This window comes from Panthera uncia, assembly GCF_023721935.1.
Source record: "Panthera uncia isolate 11264 chromosome E2 unlocalized genomic scaffold, Puncia_PCG_1.0 HiC_scaffold_20, whole genome shotgun sequence".
NCBI lineage: Eukaryota > Metazoa > Chordata > Mammalia > Carnivora > Felidae > Panthera > Panthera uncia.
This window is the reverse complement of record NW_026057589.1, coordinates 25,712,785-25,732,376: the sequence shown is the minus strand read 5'-3', so window position 1 is coordinate 25,732,376 and position 19,592 is coordinate 25,712,785. Positions and strand designations below refer to the sequence as shown.

The window sequence follows — 19,592 nt, the reverse complement described above, 5'->3', positions numbered from 1 at the left end:
ATGGAGAACTCTTAGGATTGAGGAGGAAAAAATACCAGAAATCCAATAGAAAAGTGGACAAAGGATATAATTCATAAATAAATAAATTAGGTCTTGAAACAAAAAAAGTTCAACCTCATTCATGATTAGAGAAATGCAAATTAAAGCTACACAGATACTGTGTCTCACTAATTAGATTGACAGATAATCAAAAAGTATGGCCACACACTCTGTTGGTGATGTTCTGGGCTAACAGCGACCTCCTACATTGCTGATGGGAATGCAAATTGCTACAACGAATATGGAGGGACATCAGACACTCATAAAAAATACATTTCTTTTGATTTAACAATCCCACTTTTAGGAGTATACTCTGAAGATACACCTCCAACAAAAGAAAATACATGTGCACAGGTTACTTGTTGCATCCTTGTTTGTTACTGCAAAAGTGAGGAGACATCCTGAATATTCGTATATAGAAGAATGGTCAAATATGAAATGGTTATTACATACAATGGGATATAATCTAGATGTAAATGATGATAACAGTAATAAAGGAGGAAGAACTCTGGACTGATAGAGAATGGTTTCCAGGGTATACTATTATTTGAAAAAAGCAACGTGCAAAAAAACAGTATGCTATCATTTTTGTGGAAGAAAGAAGGGGGAGGGGCTCCTGGGTGGCTCAGTGGGTTGAGCATTGGGCTCTTGACTTCAGGGCTCAGGTCATGATCTCACAGGTCATGGGTTCAGTCTCCACATTAGGCTCTGTGCTGCAGTGCAGAGCCTGCTAGAGATTCTCTCTTCTCTCTCCCTCTCTCTCTGCTCCTCCACCATTCACACGCTCTCGCGCTCTCTCAAAAAACAAACTTAAAAAAAAAAAAGGTGGGGGGTGGGGCGCGCCTGGGTGGCTCAGTTGGTTAAACGTCCAACTTCAGCTCAGGTCATGATCTCGCGGTTCATGGGTTCAAGCCTTGAGTCGGGTTTCGTGCTGACAGCTGCTTCAGCTGCTGTGTCTCCCTCTCTCTGCCCCTCCCCCACTCATGCTCTGTCCCCATCTCTCAAAAATGAATAAATGTTAAAAAAATTATTTTAAAAAAGGGATAAACGAAATAAGAAAATAGACATGTATCATACTCATTTTTGCAAAAAGAAACCCTGAAAGGAGAAGCCAGAGACCAAAGACATTGGTTACCTGATGGGAAGGGGTGGAAAGAAGCAAAGAACGGGGGAGGAAGATATTTGACGAACCTTTTGTAAAGGTTTTTATTTTTTAAAGTGCCTTTTAAAAAAAATTTTTTTTTTAATGTTTATTTTTGAGAGAGAGAGACAGGCAAGTCTCTGTTGAACCAGCCAGGCACCGTGGCCTCTTGTGAAGTTCTGACTTTAGGAACCATGCTAATATATCACAACAATAAAATAGGCAAATAAGAGGCGCTGGGGTGGCTCTCAGTTGCTTAAACTTCTGACTCTTGATCTCAAGGTCGTGAGTTCAAGCCCCATGTTGGGCTTTGCACTAGGTGTGAAGCCAATTTAAAAAAATAAAAATAGGGAAATAAAATGGAGTACATGAATGGAACCATATTTCTCATGAATTACATATGCACAGTGAAAGGGGAGAAACACCCAAGTGAATTTTGAATGCTGTGTTTTGACTGTATTCCCTCAACTAAATACAAAAAGGAACTCAAAAAAAGTATTAAACTCTAGGCTTCTTTTTCACAGAGGCATAGGTTGGCAATGCTGAAGGTACTCTGTGTGTTCTAGGATTGAGCAAATAAATAATTATAGATAACAGAGCCAGGTTTCTGTCAAGGAAGGGAATCACAAATATTAAAAAGGGGAAAGAATCTTGTGGCATTACTTTGAAATTGGGAGTATCAGTGTGAACTCATGTTTTTAATATGTTTATGGAGGACTAGATGTCGATGAAGGGGCTACTATTTCCTGTCTGGTAAAAGGACCTAGAAGCAGTCACAGCCCAGTAGGACTGAGCACACCCGACGACCACATCTTGTTTACTGAATTACCACTGTCCACTAACAGCTGTTGGGGCTCCTTGAGGAAACGGCTGGTTTCAGGGCTAGGAGTGGGAAAGCGCAAGAAAAACCAAGAACACCTTATTACGCTAGAAAGTAAGCGGTTCCTAAAGAATGACAGAAACATGTCAAAAGGACGCAGGAGACAAGTAGATCAAAGCGTCACTTCTGGGGAATTCTCACTCCACGCGCGAAGCCTGAATCCTATCAGAAAAACCCGCATTGAAGGACAGTCTTCAAAAGTACTAACTTGTGCTTTTTTTAAGTTTATTTAGAGAGAGACTGAGACAGCACAAGTGGGGGAGAGGCAGAGAGAGACAGAGAGAGAGAATCCCAAGCAGGCTCCATACTCGACACGGGGCTCGAATCCACAAAACTGTGAGATTATGACCTGAGCAGAAACTGAGGATCAGACACTTAACCGACTTAGCCACCCAGGCGCCCCAGTTACCTTGTGCTTTTTAAAGGGGTCCATCACGCACCCTTCCAGATTAAAGAAGACTAAACAGACATAGCAGCTGAATGGCAAAATCTAAGTAAGTTTTGTTGTAGGTTCTGTGATGTGTCCATGTTAATTTCCCAGTGATAAGTGCACTGTGGCCTTGTAACGTCCTTGTTTGGCAGGAAGACACATGTATTTAGAGGCAAAGGAGCATCATCTCTGAAACTCCCTGCCAAATGGTTCAGAAAAAGAAATGTGCATGTGCACAGAAAGAATACAGCAAATGAGGTAAATGGTAATATTTAGGGAATCCAGGGGTGCCTGGGTGGCTCAGCCAGTTGAGTGTCCTACTTCAGCTCAGGTCGTGATCTCGCGGTTCATGGGTTGAAGCCACGCATCTGGCTCTGTGCTGACAGCTTGGAGCCTGGAGCCTGCTTCAAATTCTGTGTCTCCTCTCTCTCTGCCCCTCCTCTGCTGGTGCTCTGTCTCTCTCTCTCTTAAAAATAAATAAATGCTAAAAAAAAAAAAATTAATATTTAGGGAATCCAGGAGATAGGTAAATGGGAATGTTTTTGCAATAGTTCTGTATATCTAAGTTTGCCAATACATAAATGATAAAAGAGGGGCTCCTGGATGGCTCAGTCAGTTGGGCATCCGACTTTGGCTGAGGTCATGATCTCACGGTTTGTGAGTTCGAGCCCCACGTCAGGCTCTGTGCTGACAGCTCAGAGCCTGGAACCTGCTTCAGATTCTGTATCTCCCTCTCTCTCTATCCACCTCCCCCCGCCCGGCTAATGTTCTCTCTCTCTCTCTGTCAGAAATGAATAAACATTAAAAAAAAATTTAATGGTAAAAAGAAAATACCATTTCATCACCTAAAAGAGAGGGAAAACATATTCATCTTACATCAAGTATCCAAAGTATAGCTTTAGTTACTTGTAGTTGGAGGTGTGTGCTCAAATATGCCAAGACCAGGCCCACAAACAGCACTCCCACACCATTCCTCCCTCCCTTCGGCTTGCGCCCATAGAGCTCTCTGGTTTCTTTAGGGTTAGGGTTACAGTCTATCAGAAGATTCCTTATATTCGCTGGGTCATGGCCCCTTTGAGATCCTGGTCAAAACTGTAGATCATCTCTCTGAAAAGAATGTACATATACAGAGGCTTGAATGTAATTTGGGAGAGGGGCAGTTAGGGTTCTCCTGAAGCCCAGGGCAATGGGAATGGTCCTGAGTTGCAGCGAGGGCCCTTCTGTGGGTCTAGCTTGTGAAAGAGATTGCCAGGAGCTGGACATGTGACTTGCAAGATCAGCCAGTTTCCCGCTGATTCCACTGGGTTATGAGATAATCCCTCAACCATGAGGACTCCAGAAGACACAGTGTCTACTTACCGAACATTCTCTGCACGCCAGGCTCAGTGCTCGATGCTTCCTAGAGCCTGAACAACCCCAAGTTATGTGTTTTCATCCTTCATAGACATGGAGCTGAGGGGACTCCACACACTCAGCCCTCTGACACTCATCACAAACTCCCCAAACCGAATCACATTTGGCCCCACTGGATGGGGAAGGCTGTGGGCTTTCACTAAGACTGCAGTTGGTCTGCATGTCAATAAATCCTGTCTTGTCCCCAATTCACCACACACACCAGAGTCTAGAGAACACAGATTTAATGAGACAGCGGCTATGGCATCAGTACAACCAGGTGTCCCTTGCTGCTTTTCTGTGAAGCGCTGGCCGTGCAAACTGGCTCTTTGGTGGGTTCTGGCTACAGTGCTTGGATTCCAAGACCCACACGTGATTTTGTTTAAAGACTCGGTCATCCAGAAGGGGAAGATGGCGATATTGGGGGAGGAGGGAATGAGGGTTGTTAAAAAGAAAAGGGGGCCAACTCCTCGTCCAGCAGATGCCAACTTATTAACGCTTTCTATGGACGTGGTGATTGTAACTACAATGATGTGACGTCCATTACACGGTAAAGCCGGGAATGGCCAGTATCCTTCTGACAGAAATGGAAAGCAGTGGTGGAAAATGTGTGGATCTGGGGGTGCAGGAAAAGGGCATCTGGACCTTAAGCCCCTCTTCAGCCCTAGAGAGGAAGGGGAAGCAGGGCAGGGACCTGTTGACCCAACCTCACCAATGTTTGCTTCTCACTGTTACCCCAAGGCAGATCAGAACACTCAGCGAGAGGACTGCCTAAAGCCACCAACGGAGGCTTTTCTGATGGCGCAGAAGAGCCAGGAGGAGGGGACACGGTCTTTAGCCACCCCTCTGATCCTCCAGCAGGCTAAGACGACTTTTCTGCTGGCTGAAGCATCTCCTCTTGGGTTTCCTAGCCAAAGGTGATGGATACCCAAGTGGCTATGTTCCCTGCCCACCCCACCCCCACCACATATGTATGTTAACCATGTGCATCAACAGCTGACCACAGTCTGGGCAAGAGGGCACAAAAGGCTGGAGAGCCACATCCTGAAATGTCCCCTTCCCACAGGACTCCCCCCTCAATGGCAAGGTCTCTAAAGCACAAAACGTCCCTGCAAATACCGAGGTTGACTGTGGCTCCACCAGTGAAGAACCTGTGGCTTCTCACCCTCTGCCTAAGGGTCCCATTTGTCAGCTGGTGTACAGGACCTTCCACATCCTGTGCTCCAGGCTTCCCGCATGGGCTCTAAGATTCCTGCCCAAAGCTCCCTTGAGCAAATACTCCCAGCACCTCCAGGCCCCAAGCAAAAGACCACTGGCTGGTGGTCTCTGGGCCGTCCAGAGCCCTCCGCAGGCACTGTGGCAGCAGCATGGAGCTCCTCAGGCAGAGAGTTCCCAGAAGAGCCACACAGGCCTACTGCTGCCAACCCCGTTGCCTAACCTAGAATTCCCCCAAGGGCATAGTCCCTGCTCCAAACTGGGAAGCAGGACAGCCTCTTCCAATTGGACCCCCAGCCACCCAGCCTGGAGCACCAGGGCAGGCTGGGCTGAGCAGCGGCAGGGGGAGTAGGAGGAAGAGACCACGGCCCCCTTCCCTCCACGTTGTACAGAACAGGTAACCCCTGGGCTGATCCTGTCAGAGGAGAACCTAGAGACAGAACCTCAAGAGGCAGGGGCAGAGCCCTCAGGAGACAGTTGTGGACGACCCCAGCCAGAGACAACTAGAAGTCTCCAAACAGACAAGGAGCTGGGGGATGGGAGCCTCCAGGTAGATCCAAATCATCCATTGCAGATTTTCCTCAGGCCACGTCTGGGTGTATGTAGCCAGCATCCCCAGGGTTTGTTGGCCACTCCCCCAAAGTCCTCTCTGGGTTTTCAGGGTGGCCAAAGCCCAGCAGCCTCGGCCCCAAGGCTCTTTGCCACCGGGGAGGTGAGACGCCCTTTGCCCACTCCCCTGCTTACGGAGCCCTGAAGCCCTCACAGCAGCACACCCAGCAAAGAGCCAGGCTGCACCACATCCCAGCAAATGCCTGGGAGACAGATGACGGGCCTCATGGTGCTGCTTACACCCCTCCGGCCCAACACAAGGGAGACGTCCAGGGGCTGCACCCTTGGGGTCTCCAGAACACAAAAAACACCTTGACTTTGGCAATGACCAGCAGGTTGGATGCCAGAAAGGCTTGGGGTGGGGCGGGGGGGGTGCCTGCTGCTCTAGGCATCCACATCTGGACCAGGCTCCTGGAAGAGTGACTGCTTCCGCAAGGTGAGCCGGGCACACTTGGGGCACGTGGTAGAGTTGTCATAGTAGCAGTCCCTGGGGGCAGGGGGGGGGGACAGGGGGTCAGCCCTAGGAAAGGTCCGGGCTCCCTGCATGTGAAATTCTACCGCTGAGCCTTCACAGGCTTCCTAAGTCAGGCTCTAACATCCCCCTTCTCCCAAAGGGCAGAAGCCAGGTCGGCGCCCAGATGTGTCTACCGGGCCTGCGACCCGGCTCTCAGCGCAGGCCTTCGCACAGGGTCTGCACCTGCCCGCTGGCTACCATCCGCTGGGCGCTCTCACCGCTTGGCTTCCCTACCTGTGCTTACCACCACTGTGCCGAGCCTCTGCCCAGGGCACTGGGGGGGCACAGGGTCCTGGGGACTATTAAGATTTGGTGGTGACACAGCAATGCTTGACATCTGTCACACAGCACACACACTGCTAGCTCAAGGGAATCCACGCCTGCAGCATTTATTTTTGCTACGGTGACGGCAATCCCAGTTCCACGGTGTCACTGGATGCTAGGACAAACAGCAAGTGCCAGGCAAAAACCCGTGGCACAGAAATGGGGGACAGAAATGGGGGGTGGCCATCTGAGTCCAGTGTGAGAAGTCACGCAGGGCCCAGCAGGCATCACCTAGTATTCGTAACTGTGCTTATTAGAGAATTAAATTATTTTTCTTCCAACATAGGTGTGTTCTTTTTCCAAACAACCCATTAAGTCTTTTTGTCACAAATGCTTAAGTTGTTTGAATCTAAGTACTTAATAAAAATGTTGGTATTTCTTTCGGCCTAGGATTGTTTGAAAAAAAAACACCGGGACACTGAGGGTGCCAGGAACCAGGAAGTCTAGGAACCTCTGGCCTCTGCTACATCTCAGGTCTGGTGGAAAATGGGAGCAGGTCAGACACCGTGTGCACACCTGGGGTCTGGGCTGCAGCACCCTCCCCAGCCCCACAGGTGCTTGTTCCCAGGGGAACTTTGAATTTAGTTCACATCAGGGTCTAACCCCGTATCTAGGATCAAAGCCAAGGGCTTTGAAAATCAGGCAGCAAAGACCTGACCCTAAATGCCCCCCACTGTGGCAGGAGCCCCCTCACCTGGCCTAAGGGTGGGTCGGAGCCACACTAACCTGTGGAAGACAGCAGAGCACTCGGTGCACACGGACGTGTGGCTGTCGAAGGGGAACAGCACATCACCCTCTCTGCAGAGCTCGCATACGAAGCCCTTGGCCTGACACCGCTGGGGGGCAACAGTGGAGAGTGGGGGGCAGGTCAGCGCATGCTCCGAAGGGCACACTGGGCCAAGCTGTTTTCCCATCCTCCCTGCCCTTGAGACTGGGAGCAGAGGGCGATGCCCCCCGGTCCGGGCTAGGGGGCCCACCTCACAGTCCAGCTTGATGTGCTTGGCAAAGAGTGTGTGGGTCTCCGTGAGCGAGCAGCTGAGGCGGCCCGTGTGCGCATCCAGCAGGTCCTGGACAGAGTACATCTCATCGTTCTCCACAAAATGCTGCCGGTCCTGGAGCTGTGGGTCCCAGCAACCGTGACCCCAATACCAGGTGAGGGCCCCTTCCACTGCCCACCCCGACACTCCCAACATCTGGGCCCTAGGGGTGCTCATGGAAGCAACAGGCTGCAGAGGGTGTCTGGGCCCCAGAGAGCACCCCCTGCGCCATCCACACCGGTCACCTTGCTGCTTCCAACACAGCGGGCACACCCCACCTCTGCCCAGCATGCCACACCTCCTCCCGGCCCTGGCCCTGTTTACCACCAACATTCTGCACTTCCTTTCCCTGCCGTATCTTGTCCACAGACCTCAACCCCCGCCCCGACATTCTGCTTATTTTTCTTCCCCACCCGAAGGGTGCTCCCTGAAGTGAGAGCAAGGATCCCTACGTGTTTTGTTCCCTGCTCCCTAGGATCTAGAACAGTGAATACCCCCGAATATTTGTTGAACAAATAAGTGAGCCTGAAAAAGTGTGTTCGTGGTCAGTCTTGCCTGAGCAGGCCTGTGCCCGGTCCACGCCTGTGCCCGGTCCACTGCGTGGAGATTCAGGTCAATACCTGCTTCTCCCAGTGTTTCTCGCACGGACGTAATCAGAGAACGCTTTTGTGGGCAGACTGCCTGTTTGCTTACTGAAGACCTCACGTTCCTTGGGAGTCTGGGAGACCCTGTGCCAAATGCACAGCACACATAAGCTATCGACTCGTCTGAAAAAGTCTTGGGCGCAGCGTGTCCTCATTGCCCTGGCTCTCTGTTTCCCATGTGCCCTCCTCCTCCCCGACCCCGGACCCCCAGCTCCCGCTCCAGTGGCCTGACCTGCAGGAGCAGACGTGCCTCCATGGCCTCCTTGCAAGTGATGAAGTATGGCTTCATGAGCAGGATGTCCTGGCGCAGCTTCTAAGGACGAGAGGGGCAGGTGGGCATTCCCGGCCAGGGCGGAGCTGTACCCTGGCACATCTGGGTGGCTGAGGGGGCTGGCACTCCAGGTCAAGAGGGGACAGGATGCTTCCCCTAGGTCACATCCCCCGGGATGGTCCCAGATCTGAGAGCTGCAGCCGAGCTCAAGTTCAAATCACAGAGTCCAGGCCAACTGCACTCTGAGATGCATTTATCCTCAGACACATTGTACAAAAAAGAGAAAGAATGCAATACATCTCAATAATGTAGTACGTTAATTATGTTGCAATAATCTTTTGGATACATTGGATCAAATAAAATATATTGTTAAAATTAATTTCACCTGCGTTTTACTTTTAAGGCGGCTACTAGAAAATTTCAAATTGCCTCTGGGCCTACTGTCATTGTGACCGGACACTGCTCTAGTGTCTTTAACCCTAAAGATAGCCAAGGGGCCTCACTAGCCCTCAGCAGGTGGCATCTCTCCTCCCAGGACACGCGGGGGGGGGGGGGGGGGGGGGGGGGGGGGGGGGGGGGGGAGGGAGGACAACGTCCACCCTGCCCCCTCCAGCCTCACCCTGATCTCCACCAGCTCCTCCACGTAGTTGAAGAGCAGAGGGTTGATCTCGCGGAGCCTGAGGACTGGACGAGACACCATCAGTGCCAGGTAGCGCATGCTGCAGCGGGACACCTGGGGGACATGATGGAGTGGCACCTCCAGCATTACACATACTACCCCCCCACGCCCCCCCACCCAGGACCAAGATCCGCTCCCCCCACCCCCCAGGCCTGAGCACTGGCTCTCCGTCCTTGGGGCTACAGTTCCTCCCCACTCAGCCTGTATACGAGCCCCACCCCTCCCCCCCTGCCCCTGCCCCTGCCTTGCGCGGCTCAAAGTCCCAGTTGTGCACAACTCGTGCAGGGATGATAGCCAGGTCATTCCAGTGGCAATGGCTGCAGTAGTACTGGCCGGTATAGTCACACTGCCGGGCCTCGCTGGGCACGCCCCCTGTGGAAGGAAGGGGCCACATACAGGGAAACAGCCACCCTCCAGACCTGACGCAACCTCTTCTGAGCCCCAAGACCTGAAGCAAATCAGGCACCCGGCTACCCTCAGCTTTGTCATCGGTAAAATGGGACAATAACCCCCACCACGGGACTGCTGAGAGGACCCCATAAATTAACATCAGCAACTCTCTGGAAGAAGGCCTAACATATGGCGCACGAGCGACTATCGTGCCGTTTTTCCCGTCCAGGCGGGCTTTCTGTGACGCTGGGGCCGCGGGGGAGGCTGGAGCAGGGCAGCCTTGTGAGTACTCCCACGTGACCTAGGCGGGAGCCCGGTCTGCTGAGCGGGAAGAGAAAAGGCACCAGTAGCAGCCCCTTCTCCCTCCTCCAGGAGAGAGAGCAGGACACCATCCACAGGAGCCAAGCCGTCCTTAGCGTCTGACTGATCCAAGTTTCTCACAGCTGTTGGCCGGGGTACCCTGCCCGGAGCAGCCTCCCTCACCCTGCGCCCTGCCCTCTCCGGGGGCACTCACGCAGAGAGATGGGCGCCCGGCACTCCGCGCAGCGGTAATCCTGGCTGTCCAGCCCTGTCTCGGGGCAGATGTTCAGCTCGTATTCCGCTTGGTGGCTGACTTTGGAGCGCACGCAGGGCTTGGAGATGAGGTTCAAGCACTTGCTATGACAGCGGTAATAACAGCCTGGGGTGGGGAGGACCAGCAACGTGCCTCTCAGACGGGGGAGGGAGGGGATCCTGCAGCCTGGACTGGCCTTCAGCTCTACTCTGATTCCCACATCGACCTGAGAGCTTCTCCAGGCCCCACTGCAGGCCCCAGAACTTGAAAGACCTTGTCAGGCCCCCTCCCAAGCCTTGCCCTGTGGGTGCGTGCGGGCCTTCGTCCTCGACTCCAGACCACCGGCCATTCCCCCCTGGATGCCTGAAGGGCATCAGACCCGCTCAGTCTAAATGGAATTCTCATTCTTCCTTGACAAACCCACCTCCCACACATGGTTTTCCCGCCTCGCGTTTCAATGACTCCAACCTTCCACCTACTGAGACTAAAATTTGTAAATCATCTCAACTCCACTCTTATGCCCATTTCCAGCCCTTCAGGCAGTGCTGCACCTGGGTTCTTCTCCTCCCAAACAGCCCCACCCCGATCAGAGTGCCATCATCCTCCCTGTCCATCTCCGCACTTCCTCCTTCAGCTGGTGCTCAGCTCAGCAGCCAGAGTGATCTCGTTAAAACCTAAGCACGTCCAGCACCGACCTACGGCCCCCGGTGCACTTAGAGAAAGTACCTGGTCGCCTCTGAGCCCACCTCTACCAACCTCCTCTCAGATGCAATGGCCCAGCCACACTTTTCTCTGCTCCACACTGAAGACACTGGACACACACCAGCCAGGGTATCTAGCCAAGTCCCCCCCACCAGGGGCATTCTTCCCCACATACACTCCTGACTTGCTCCCTGACTTCCAAGTGTTGCTTGAATGTCACGTGATGCCTTTTTATTCCACCCTAAAGTCACACCCATCACACTCCCTGACCTACGCTATTCTCTTTCCTCACGTTTCTTCAACTGTCTGACACACCATATGCTCGTTCAGAACAGCACCATCCATAGAGATTTGCAGCCATAATGGAAACGTTTTCTTTGCACTGACCAACATGGTAGCCCCCAGCCTCATGTGGCCATTAAGCACTTGTAACGTAGACAGCACTAGTAAGGAACTAAATCGTTACTTGTTTGAATCAGTTTGAGTTCCCGTGTGGCTCGTGGCTACTATACTAGAAAGCCGAACGTGGATGTGAGCCTGATAAAGGCAGGAGTTTGAGTCTCTTGTCCCTTGTTTTGTGCCCAGTATTCCTCAGGGCTCAGCAAATACTGAGCACACTGCAGAGAACTCACCGGAACACAGCCCAGATATGGCAGCAGGGCGGAAGGTCTCTGCCCTGCCCTGGGGACCAGGACTACCCACCCAGAAGGAGCAGGTCTGGGGCTCAGCCCACCTGTACAGGTGTACCAGGTCTGAATGAGCCCCCAGATAATGGTGTTGCACTTGTCACAGGTTTGCTTCACACTCTTGCTCTTCTCCTTGTAGAAACGGTGCTCGAGGAGGACTCGGATGTTGGGCTCGTCCTCGTTGGGGTCCTAGAGAGAGGCCCAGGGAGGGGCCACAGGTGAGCCTGCTGTAACTCCTTTCCCTTCCCATGAGCCCCTGGGGCTAGTTCTTCCAGGTACCCTTTACAGCACATATTGTGAGCTCCCCCAACGTCACACCCCCTTTTCCCTTTAGCGAAAGAAATCGCCAGTGATGAGTCAGGCCTGAACCACCCAGAGTACAGACTGATTTTCCCAACATCTCCTGCACCTAGGTGCTGTCCTAGGACCATGTTAGGGCCAAGGGTGTGTGAGCAGGAGTGACATGGCCTTCTCCCCCCTCCCACGTTTTTTCTGCTAAGTACAGACTCAAAGTGCCATGAGGCCATCTTGGATTCTCACAAGGACTGGAAGGCCTGGGATCCCCAACACCATCAGCTGCCGTATGAGCTCTAGGCCACCTATAGGGTTTCTACATAAGTAAAATTATACATCTGACTCCTTTAAACCACTGGATTTGGGGGCATCTTTGTTACCATACCCTTACCTATATCCTAGTGAATATTCTAGTATCTAAGTTCCCAGGGATTCATGAGCCAGTCAGGGACCCAATGGCAGCCAAGCTCAAGAGTGCACACACTCAAGGACTTCAAGGACAGCTATGGGTTTTGGCCTCCAGAATCCATTACCCTTACCAGTGTCCCCTTTGCAAAATCCTCAGGAACCACCCCCCCACACACACCCACCAACTCTAGGTAACGAGGTTCGAGGCAGGCCTTACCTCACTTACTTGCTCCAGTAGGTGGCATGTGACCAGGACTGGCCAATCAAGATCAGACTAATAGAGAAATAGCCCCCACAAGGGGCGAGGGCCCCCCCTTTCCGCCCCTCAGCATCTGGAAGGGGAGATTCCTACATTCCCCCCTCAGCCTCCATGGTAGGTAGGTCAGCACACACCTTCAGCTCCTGGAGTTTCAGCCGGAGGTGGATGAGCCGAACTACGGCATCCTTCTGCTTCTCCGAGTGCTCGGGCAGCTCCAGAATCACCTGCTTGCACTCCTCGATGGCCTGCCGCAGCTGCTGAATGTCAGAGGCCAGGAAGAGACCCTGCCCAGTGGGGGGGGGAGGGAGGGGGCAGGCATCAGGTTGCATCAAATGCCCACCGTGCGCGGTCTCCATGTGAAGGTGAAGCCCAGAGCGGACCTCCCTGCTCCTCACTCGCCTAGATGGAGAAACTGGAGCCTGGCAAGAGGGGCCCAAGGACTTGCTCAAGGCCCAGGAAAGTGAACAGCACAGGTCAGAACCACCCCATGCAACCAGACCCCCAGCTGGACCTGTCTACTCACAGGCCCCTGAAGACCTGATTCAGGATGTTTTTCAAAACACAACTTCCTTCTTTCAGAAATTGAACTGCAGGGCGCCTGGGTGGCACAGTCAGTTAAGCGTCTGACCGGCTCAGGTCATGATCTCACGGTTCATGAGTTCGAGCCCCGCATTGGGCTCTGTGCTGACAGCTCGGAGCCTGGAGCCTGCTTCGGATTCTGTGTCTCCCTCTCTCTCTGACCCTCCCCTGCTTGCTTATTCTCTGCCCCCCCCCCAAATAAATAAGTAAACGCTATAAAAAAAGAATTTTAAAAATAAAAAATAATCAAATAGAGAAATCGAATCACTTTTCTCACTATGCTATTTTGCTTACTTCTACAGAGTTTCCTCTTGGATGAAAGCTGGGGAAATGACAATTGGCCTGTCATGAAGGAGAGGAAGTGGCCTCTAGCTTAATCACCAAGCCCAGAGACACACCCCCAGCCCCAGCACCTCACAAGGACCCAGGGCAAAGGCCCAGCAAAGGCCCTAGTCTCAGGACACTGCTGTCACCGCAGAAGGAGACCAGGCTGCAGACTGGGCTGGGGAGCTGAGGCAGATCCCACACCAGGAAAGACAGCTGCCCTCAGGAGCCGCCCTTCGCCAGGAGACCAGGCAAAGAGAAGGTGACACCCCTACTCTTGGATCTCAGTGTGTGACCCATAGGAGTGGCTCAAAATTTTTTTCATGAAATACATATCCGTACCAGTAAAACTTAAAGACCATATTCGAAATAAAACGTCAGTGAGAACTGGGGGCTCCTGGGTGAATCTTTTTTGACTTAAGTTACATTTGAAAAAAAATTTTTTTTCTTAATGTTTATTTATTTATTTTTTGAGACAGAGACAGAGCATGAGCAGGGAAGGGGCAGAGAGAGAGGGAGACACAGAATCGGAAGCAGGCTCCAGGCTCTGAGCCATCAGCACAGAGCCCGATGCGGGGCTCGAACTCACAGACCGTGAGATCATGACCTGTGCCGAAGTCGGACGCTCAAAGGGACGCTCAACCGAGTGAGCCACCCAGGCGCCCCTGACTTAAGTTACATTTGAATGTTACTATGTTTCTCTCAAATAAGAGCTGAAGATACTGGGGCGCCTGGGTGGCTCAATCAGTTGAGTGGTTGAGGAACCAACCAGCTCTTGATTTCAGCTCAGGTCATGATCTCACAATTCATGGGATCGAGCCTGCGTCAGGGTCTGTACTGACAGCGTGGAGCCTGCTTGGGATTCTCTCTCTCTGCGCTTCCCTGGCTCCTGCATGCACTCACTCTCTCTCTCTCAAAATATATAAACATTTTTTTTAAGTTAAGGATACACAGGGGGCCTGGGTGGCTCAGTCAATTAAGCATCCGACTTCGGCTCAGGTCGTGATCTCACAGCTCATAAGTTTGAGCCCCGCGTCAGGCTCTGTGCTAACAGCTCGGACGGAGCCTGGAGCCTGCTTTACATTCTGTGCTTCCCTCTCTCTCTCTGTCCCTACCCCCTCCCCTTGCGCTCTGCCTCTCTCAAAATAAATAAACATTAAAAAACAATTTTTTTAAGTTGAGGACACTTTGCATAAAACTAAAAGATTTTCAAACTTGATTTTTTTTAGTTTATTTACTCATTTTGAGAGAGAGAGAGTATGAAAGTGGGAGAGGGCAGAGAGAGAGAAAGAATTCCAAGCAGGGTCTACACTGTCAGCACAGAGCCCGATGCAGGGCTCAAACTCCTGAACCATGAGATCATGACCCAAGCAAAAATCAAGAGTTGGACACTTAAACCAGCTGAGCCACACAGACACTCTGATTTTCAAACTTTTTAAAAAGAAATCATTAGAGCCCTTTAATTAAAACAAAACAAAACAAAAAGTTTCCACGGAACAAAATATCAAACAGAGGAGAATGGCCCTGCAGAGCTGAGTGGAGATGGGCAGGAGGACCCCTCCCCTCCCTCACCCGGCTGCACAGCTGCAGGATTCCCTAGGACCCCACATGGAACCACATCTGCCTCACAGGAACCCGGAGCATGAGGAGGGGGAAGGCCAAACACAGGAAGAGCAGCTCCAGGCCCCAAACCCCAGGTCAGTCCATCTCTGGTTCCAAAGCAGGTTTTCAGGGTGAGACTCAGCTGTCATGTGGTCTCAGATCCAAGGCCCAGGAGCCCCAGCTCAGGTGGACTGGGCGGGGAGACAAGGAAATGGCCAGCTCCCCCTGCCTCAGGGGCTCACCCAGGCCCAAACCTTACCACAGGGCGGGAGAAGTGGTCCTCAGAAAGGCCGAGATCCATCACTCGCTCAGTGCAGTGGAATTCTGGCTCTCCAGGGGGCAACTCAGGCAGGGCCTCTGGAGTGGGTGCAGGGGTGGAGCACAGCAGAGAGAGAAGGAAAAATCAACCCGTGTTTCCACCAGGAGTAAGCTGGGGTGGGAAAGACCCTTGAGATGACGGAAGCCCACAGGAGGTCCTGAGAGGAACCAGGCCCTTCCCTGCAGCTGCCCTGTTTGCATTTGCAAAGGCACCCATATCCTTTACAACTAAGAGAGAGCCTTTCCAGAAAATGAGGTGGGGAGACTCTGGGTGGCTCAGTCGGTTGAGGTTGAGCATCAGACTCTTGATTTCAGCTCAGGTCATGATCCCATGTCAGGCTCTGCACTAAGTGTGGAGCCTGCCTGGGATTCTCCCTCTCCCTCTGCCCCTCTCCCCTGCATGCACACACACTCTCTCTCTCTCTCTCTCTCTCTCTCTCTCTCTAAAATAAAAAATAAACAGAAAAATAAAAAGAGGTGGAAAGACACACATAGTGCCAAGAAGAGGTGTACAAAAGAGTATCAGAAAAACACCCCAATTTCTAAGGCATACTTTGCGTATGTGTATATGGCTTGAAGGCTGCTAGGCGGTTGAACAACAGAATTCCTAATGGTAGGAGACCTCTGTGTCGCACGCGCGCGCCCACACACACCCGGGATACCCCGAGGTGACTCAGTCTGCCGTTCGGAGAGCTCGCACCCTCCTGACCTCCCAGGCTGCTGGCTGGGCCTCTGTTCAGCGCGTTCCAACGTCTCCCTGATGAGACCTCAGCTCTGAGCTTACGCTCCAAGCGTTCCTTTAACGAGCATCTGCTATGTGCTGGGCCCTGGGGCACAGCAGTGGCAAGACAGTCATAAATCCCTGCCCTCGGGAGTGTGTGTGTGTGAATATGTATTCTGGGGAGAGCACAAGTGGGCGAGGGGCAGACAGAGGGGGACAGAGGATCCACAATGGGCTCTGCTGACAGCAGCGAGGCTGATTCGGGCCTCGAACTCACAGAGATCATGACCTGAGCTGAAGTCGGACACTCAACCGACTGAGCCACAGAGGTGCCCCAGGACTGTGTGTTCTCATGGAGGGGCAGAGACAAGTAAACTAAAGAACAGGTGGGAAGTGGTTTGTGCCGTGGACAAAAGGGAAGTGGCCAGCACGAGCCCAGCTCCACGGGAAAGCCAGGGTGCTCCACAAGAGGAACTAGGAAGCGGGGGGCACAATGTGAGGGGTCGGGTTGCCCACGCAGGCCTCCCCCCAGCACCCGCCTTCAGAAGCGAAGTCTGGGGCCTCCTCGCTGGCCCTCTGCTCATGCTGCCTTGGCACCAGCTGCTTGTTGAAGGGGTTGAGATGGGCCTGCCGGAACCGGGCCAGCTTCTCATCATATTCCATAGCATCCCACCTGCAGAGGAAGAGGGGGGCAGAGATGACCGCCCGGCTCCCACACTCGCTGCATTGCCGTCCCCTTCCCGAGTTCCTGGGGTCTCAGAGGGGATGCCTGGCCTCCTCCCCCTCCCCAGGAGGGGCCAGGTGGGGCCCCCCCACACCACAGGTGCCGTCTGCTGCCCGTCCCCAAGCCAGCTCAGCCCCTTCACCCAGGCCCCACCGGCAGCACCCCCTCAGTAACAGCAACCCACTCAGATCCCGCAGGTGGCACAAGCAGAGCTAGGACACGGGGACGACCTACCCGAGGGCACCCCGCCGGTCGGAACCTAGGCCCCTCGCCTCCCGTCGGCCCCAGACGCCTCGTTCATCCCCAGTCCAGCTGGAAGAAAGGCCCGGCTGCCCCCGTGAGACACCACCTCCCAGGACCCGGTTCCTTACTTCCGGCCCCAACCAGCTGTGCTCCCTTTCTGTCAGAGCAACCCAAAACCACAGCCCCTGAGCGGAGCCACCGGTGAAGACTGCCAGAGGTCACAGTGCTGTACCCTCTGGAGCCCAGAGCCCAGGCCTGCTCGGCCACCCGCAGCGTGGCCTTGGGCAGGACCCACCTTCCCAGGGCCCTCGGAGCTCCAGCTCTCTGCTGGCCACGTAGAGGAGACCCCGGCATCGCTCGTTAATCATCATGTCAGCAAGGGTGGCACCTCACTGGCCTGGATTCCCACCGAGGCTCCCTGTGGCCTGAGTCAGGACATGGCCCCACACCCTGGGCTCCCAGGAAGGGGGAGGAAGTTCTTAGTTCACCACCTGGTGCTGCTTCCCCTCCCGAGGGCTCGGTCCAGAACACACAGGGCCGATGGCCTCCGACAGGGAGAAAGGGGCTTTGGTGAGGGCAGGGGTTTCCTTCCTAGGTGGGGCCACATTCCTTAGCCTCTCCCTGCCTCCAGGGTGACAGCAAGTCAGAGGTTTTGTAAAACAGCTTTGTAGAAAGTGACAGGTATTAGTTGCTTTCTTCGTGCCATTTAGTCTGAAATAACTTGCAATTATCAAGGATAATCCTGTGACCCCTATCTGCACCCCCTGCAAAAGAAAGAGAACTGAGCCCAGACAGATGGCCTTGGTAAGTCACCCCCCACCCCTGCCCAGTGCTGGCGGCTGTCCTGCATCTGGGTCAGAAACACCCACACTGTGAGACCTGTCCTGCCTGTTTGGCCTCTGGAGGGAGGATGTGGGTCAGGAGTTCTGGTCTGGCAGAAACCGGCACCCACTGACTGGCTGCCCCTGGGTCAAAACACGGGAAATTACAGGTGCCATGGGCTTAAGCCTCCTCTCTCTTGTTACCTGAAAACTTTGGGCGGCTCACACTGGGTGGTTGGGCCCCAATGCCCGGTGCCTCTCCAAATGGCAGGGGCCACAGTGTCCTATGAAGCAGGACTCTGGGGTGCAGGAAGGGCCATACTCCTTCACCTCTTCTCCCCAGGCGGTGACAAAGATTCTTTACTTGACCAGACTTTAGTCAGGCTCCCAAAATCTATCACAGGCCCACCTGTGCCCTTCCTGTAAAATCCAATTTTAACAAAACCCTGCTGTTTGAGTTTAGCAAGAGTCCCCCACTCTGATGCCCGGTCAGCCTCACATCTGGTATCACCCCCAGGTGACATCTGATCACCCGGCCTGCCCTCAGAAAAGATCCTGTCGGGTGGGTTTAGCCAGAATCCTCCCCTCACCCCTGACGTCTCCCCTGCATTAAGTTTCCACGAAATGATTTTAAGCTGCTCCTTGGCTATAAACTCCCACTTGCCCATGCCGTATTCGGCGTCGAACTGGGTTCAAGACCAACGGCTCTTTTCCCCTACTGCAAGAGCCCTCAATAAAATCTGTGTTTACTATTTTTAACAACTATCCAGGTCTGTGTTTTCTTTGACTGTGGGGGAGCTAGATTTTTGGCTTAGCATCCCTACAGCTAGATGTGCTCATGTGACTATGTTAAGACCGACAGAATTTAAACAGAAAGATCTCATGAGAATTGTTCTTAAAAGGAGGCACTGCCCCTCTTCAGCTCTAACTCTGGTCACCTGGGATGCAGAGGTAATGGGTGGAGCTAGAGTAGCCACCTTGGGTTGTGATGTAGAAACCCTGAGCTGCTTCACCCCCAGGCTTCACTCAAATAAGACAGACATAAACTTCTGTTTGGGAGAGGGATTTCTGTCTCTTACATCCAAAACAGACCCTGTCTGGCCGCCCTGGGAGCCTTGTGGTAATAAAACGAATTGGTGCTATTCGAATCCCAGCTCTGCCAGCTCCCAGCTGACATGCATGGTCTCCGGCAAATGCCTCAACCTTTCTTTGCTTTTGATTTCTCATGTTTCAAATGGGGATAATAATAGTACCTGCTGTATAGGATTATCACAAAGATTAAATACAGAGGTCTGAGTATCCTGGCCAGCACGCAGCATGCATCCAATAAATATCAGCTACAACTTACCATTATCATTGTTCCTAATGTTATTAAGAATCATACGGCCCTGATTTACATTCTGGGTCTCCCAGTGATGAGCTATACGATCTCATTTTCTTGCCCACAAATAAGGGAGAATACCTACCTACTGGGGTGGGTAGAAGGACCAAGTATGTAGTTAAATAAGGCAGGAGAGCCCACAGCCCAGAGGTGCTCCTAACCAAACTGTCACTGTCATCACATGATGCCCAGCCCAACCCCCAGGAAATCTCCCAGCATTTTAAAATATGGCCAGAGCAGCTCACAGGGGGAACACCTGTGCTCTTCTGAGCAGCTCTCCTCTGGGCTGGAAGCTCCCTTGGAAAAGCATCTTTCATTTGCCTGCTTACGGGTAGTGCGGGCTCCAGGCTTGGCACAGAGGCCACGGATGGATGGATGGATGGATGGATGGATGGATGGATGGATGGATGGA

General features: G+C 52.8%; 1 protein-coding gene across 5 annotated transcripts in view; it reads right to left on the bottom strand.

The window, feature by feature from the left end:
• Nucleotides 1-3,303: 3,303 nt before the first annotated feature.
• DEF8 (differentially expressed in FDCP 8 homolog) overlaps nucleotides 3,304-19,592 on the bottom strand; it is a 17,436-nt gene continuing 1,147 nt past the window's right edge. The window contains exons 1-13 of one of the 5 annotated variants that reach the window (XM_049622953.1): nucleotides 19,510-19,592; nucleotides 16,970-17,047; nucleotides 16,551-16,684; nucleotides 15,232-15,329; nucleotides 12,602-12,751; nucleotides 11,554-11,695; nucleotides 10,080-10,244; nucleotides 9,420-9,547; nucleotides 9,116-9,229; nucleotides 8,458-8,538; nucleotides 7,522-7,662; nucleotides 7,271-7,380; nucleotides 4,111-6,193 (exon numbers count right to left, since the gene is read on the bottom strand). In XM_049622953.1, the coding sequence (XP_049478910.1) occupies nucleotides 6,091-6,193; nucleotides 7,271-7,380; nucleotides 7,522-7,662; nucleotides 8,458-8,538; nucleotides 9,116-9,229; nucleotides 9,420-9,547; nucleotides 10,080-10,244; nucleotides 11,554-11,695; nucleotides 12,602-12,751; nucleotides 15,232-15,329; nucleotides 16,551-16,674 (1,356 nt within the window). In that variant the 5' untranslated portion in view covers nucleotides 16,675-16,684; nucleotides 16,970-17,047; nucleotides 19,510-19,592 and the 3' untranslated portion in view covers nucleotides 4,111-6,090. Of the gene's footprint in view, nucleotides 3,598-4,110; nucleotides 6,194-7,270; nucleotides 7,381-7,521; nucleotides 7,663-8,457; nucleotides 8,539-9,115; nucleotides 9,230-9,419; nucleotides 9,548-10,079; nucleotides 10,245-11,553; nucleotides 11,696-12,601; nucleotides 12,752-15,231; nucleotides 15,330-16,550; nucleotides 16,685-16,969; nucleotides 17,048-19,509 lie in introns of those variants that run through there. The other 4 variants (XM_049622949.1, XM_049622950.1, XM_049622954.1 and 1 more) reach the window with 4 other exon arrangements.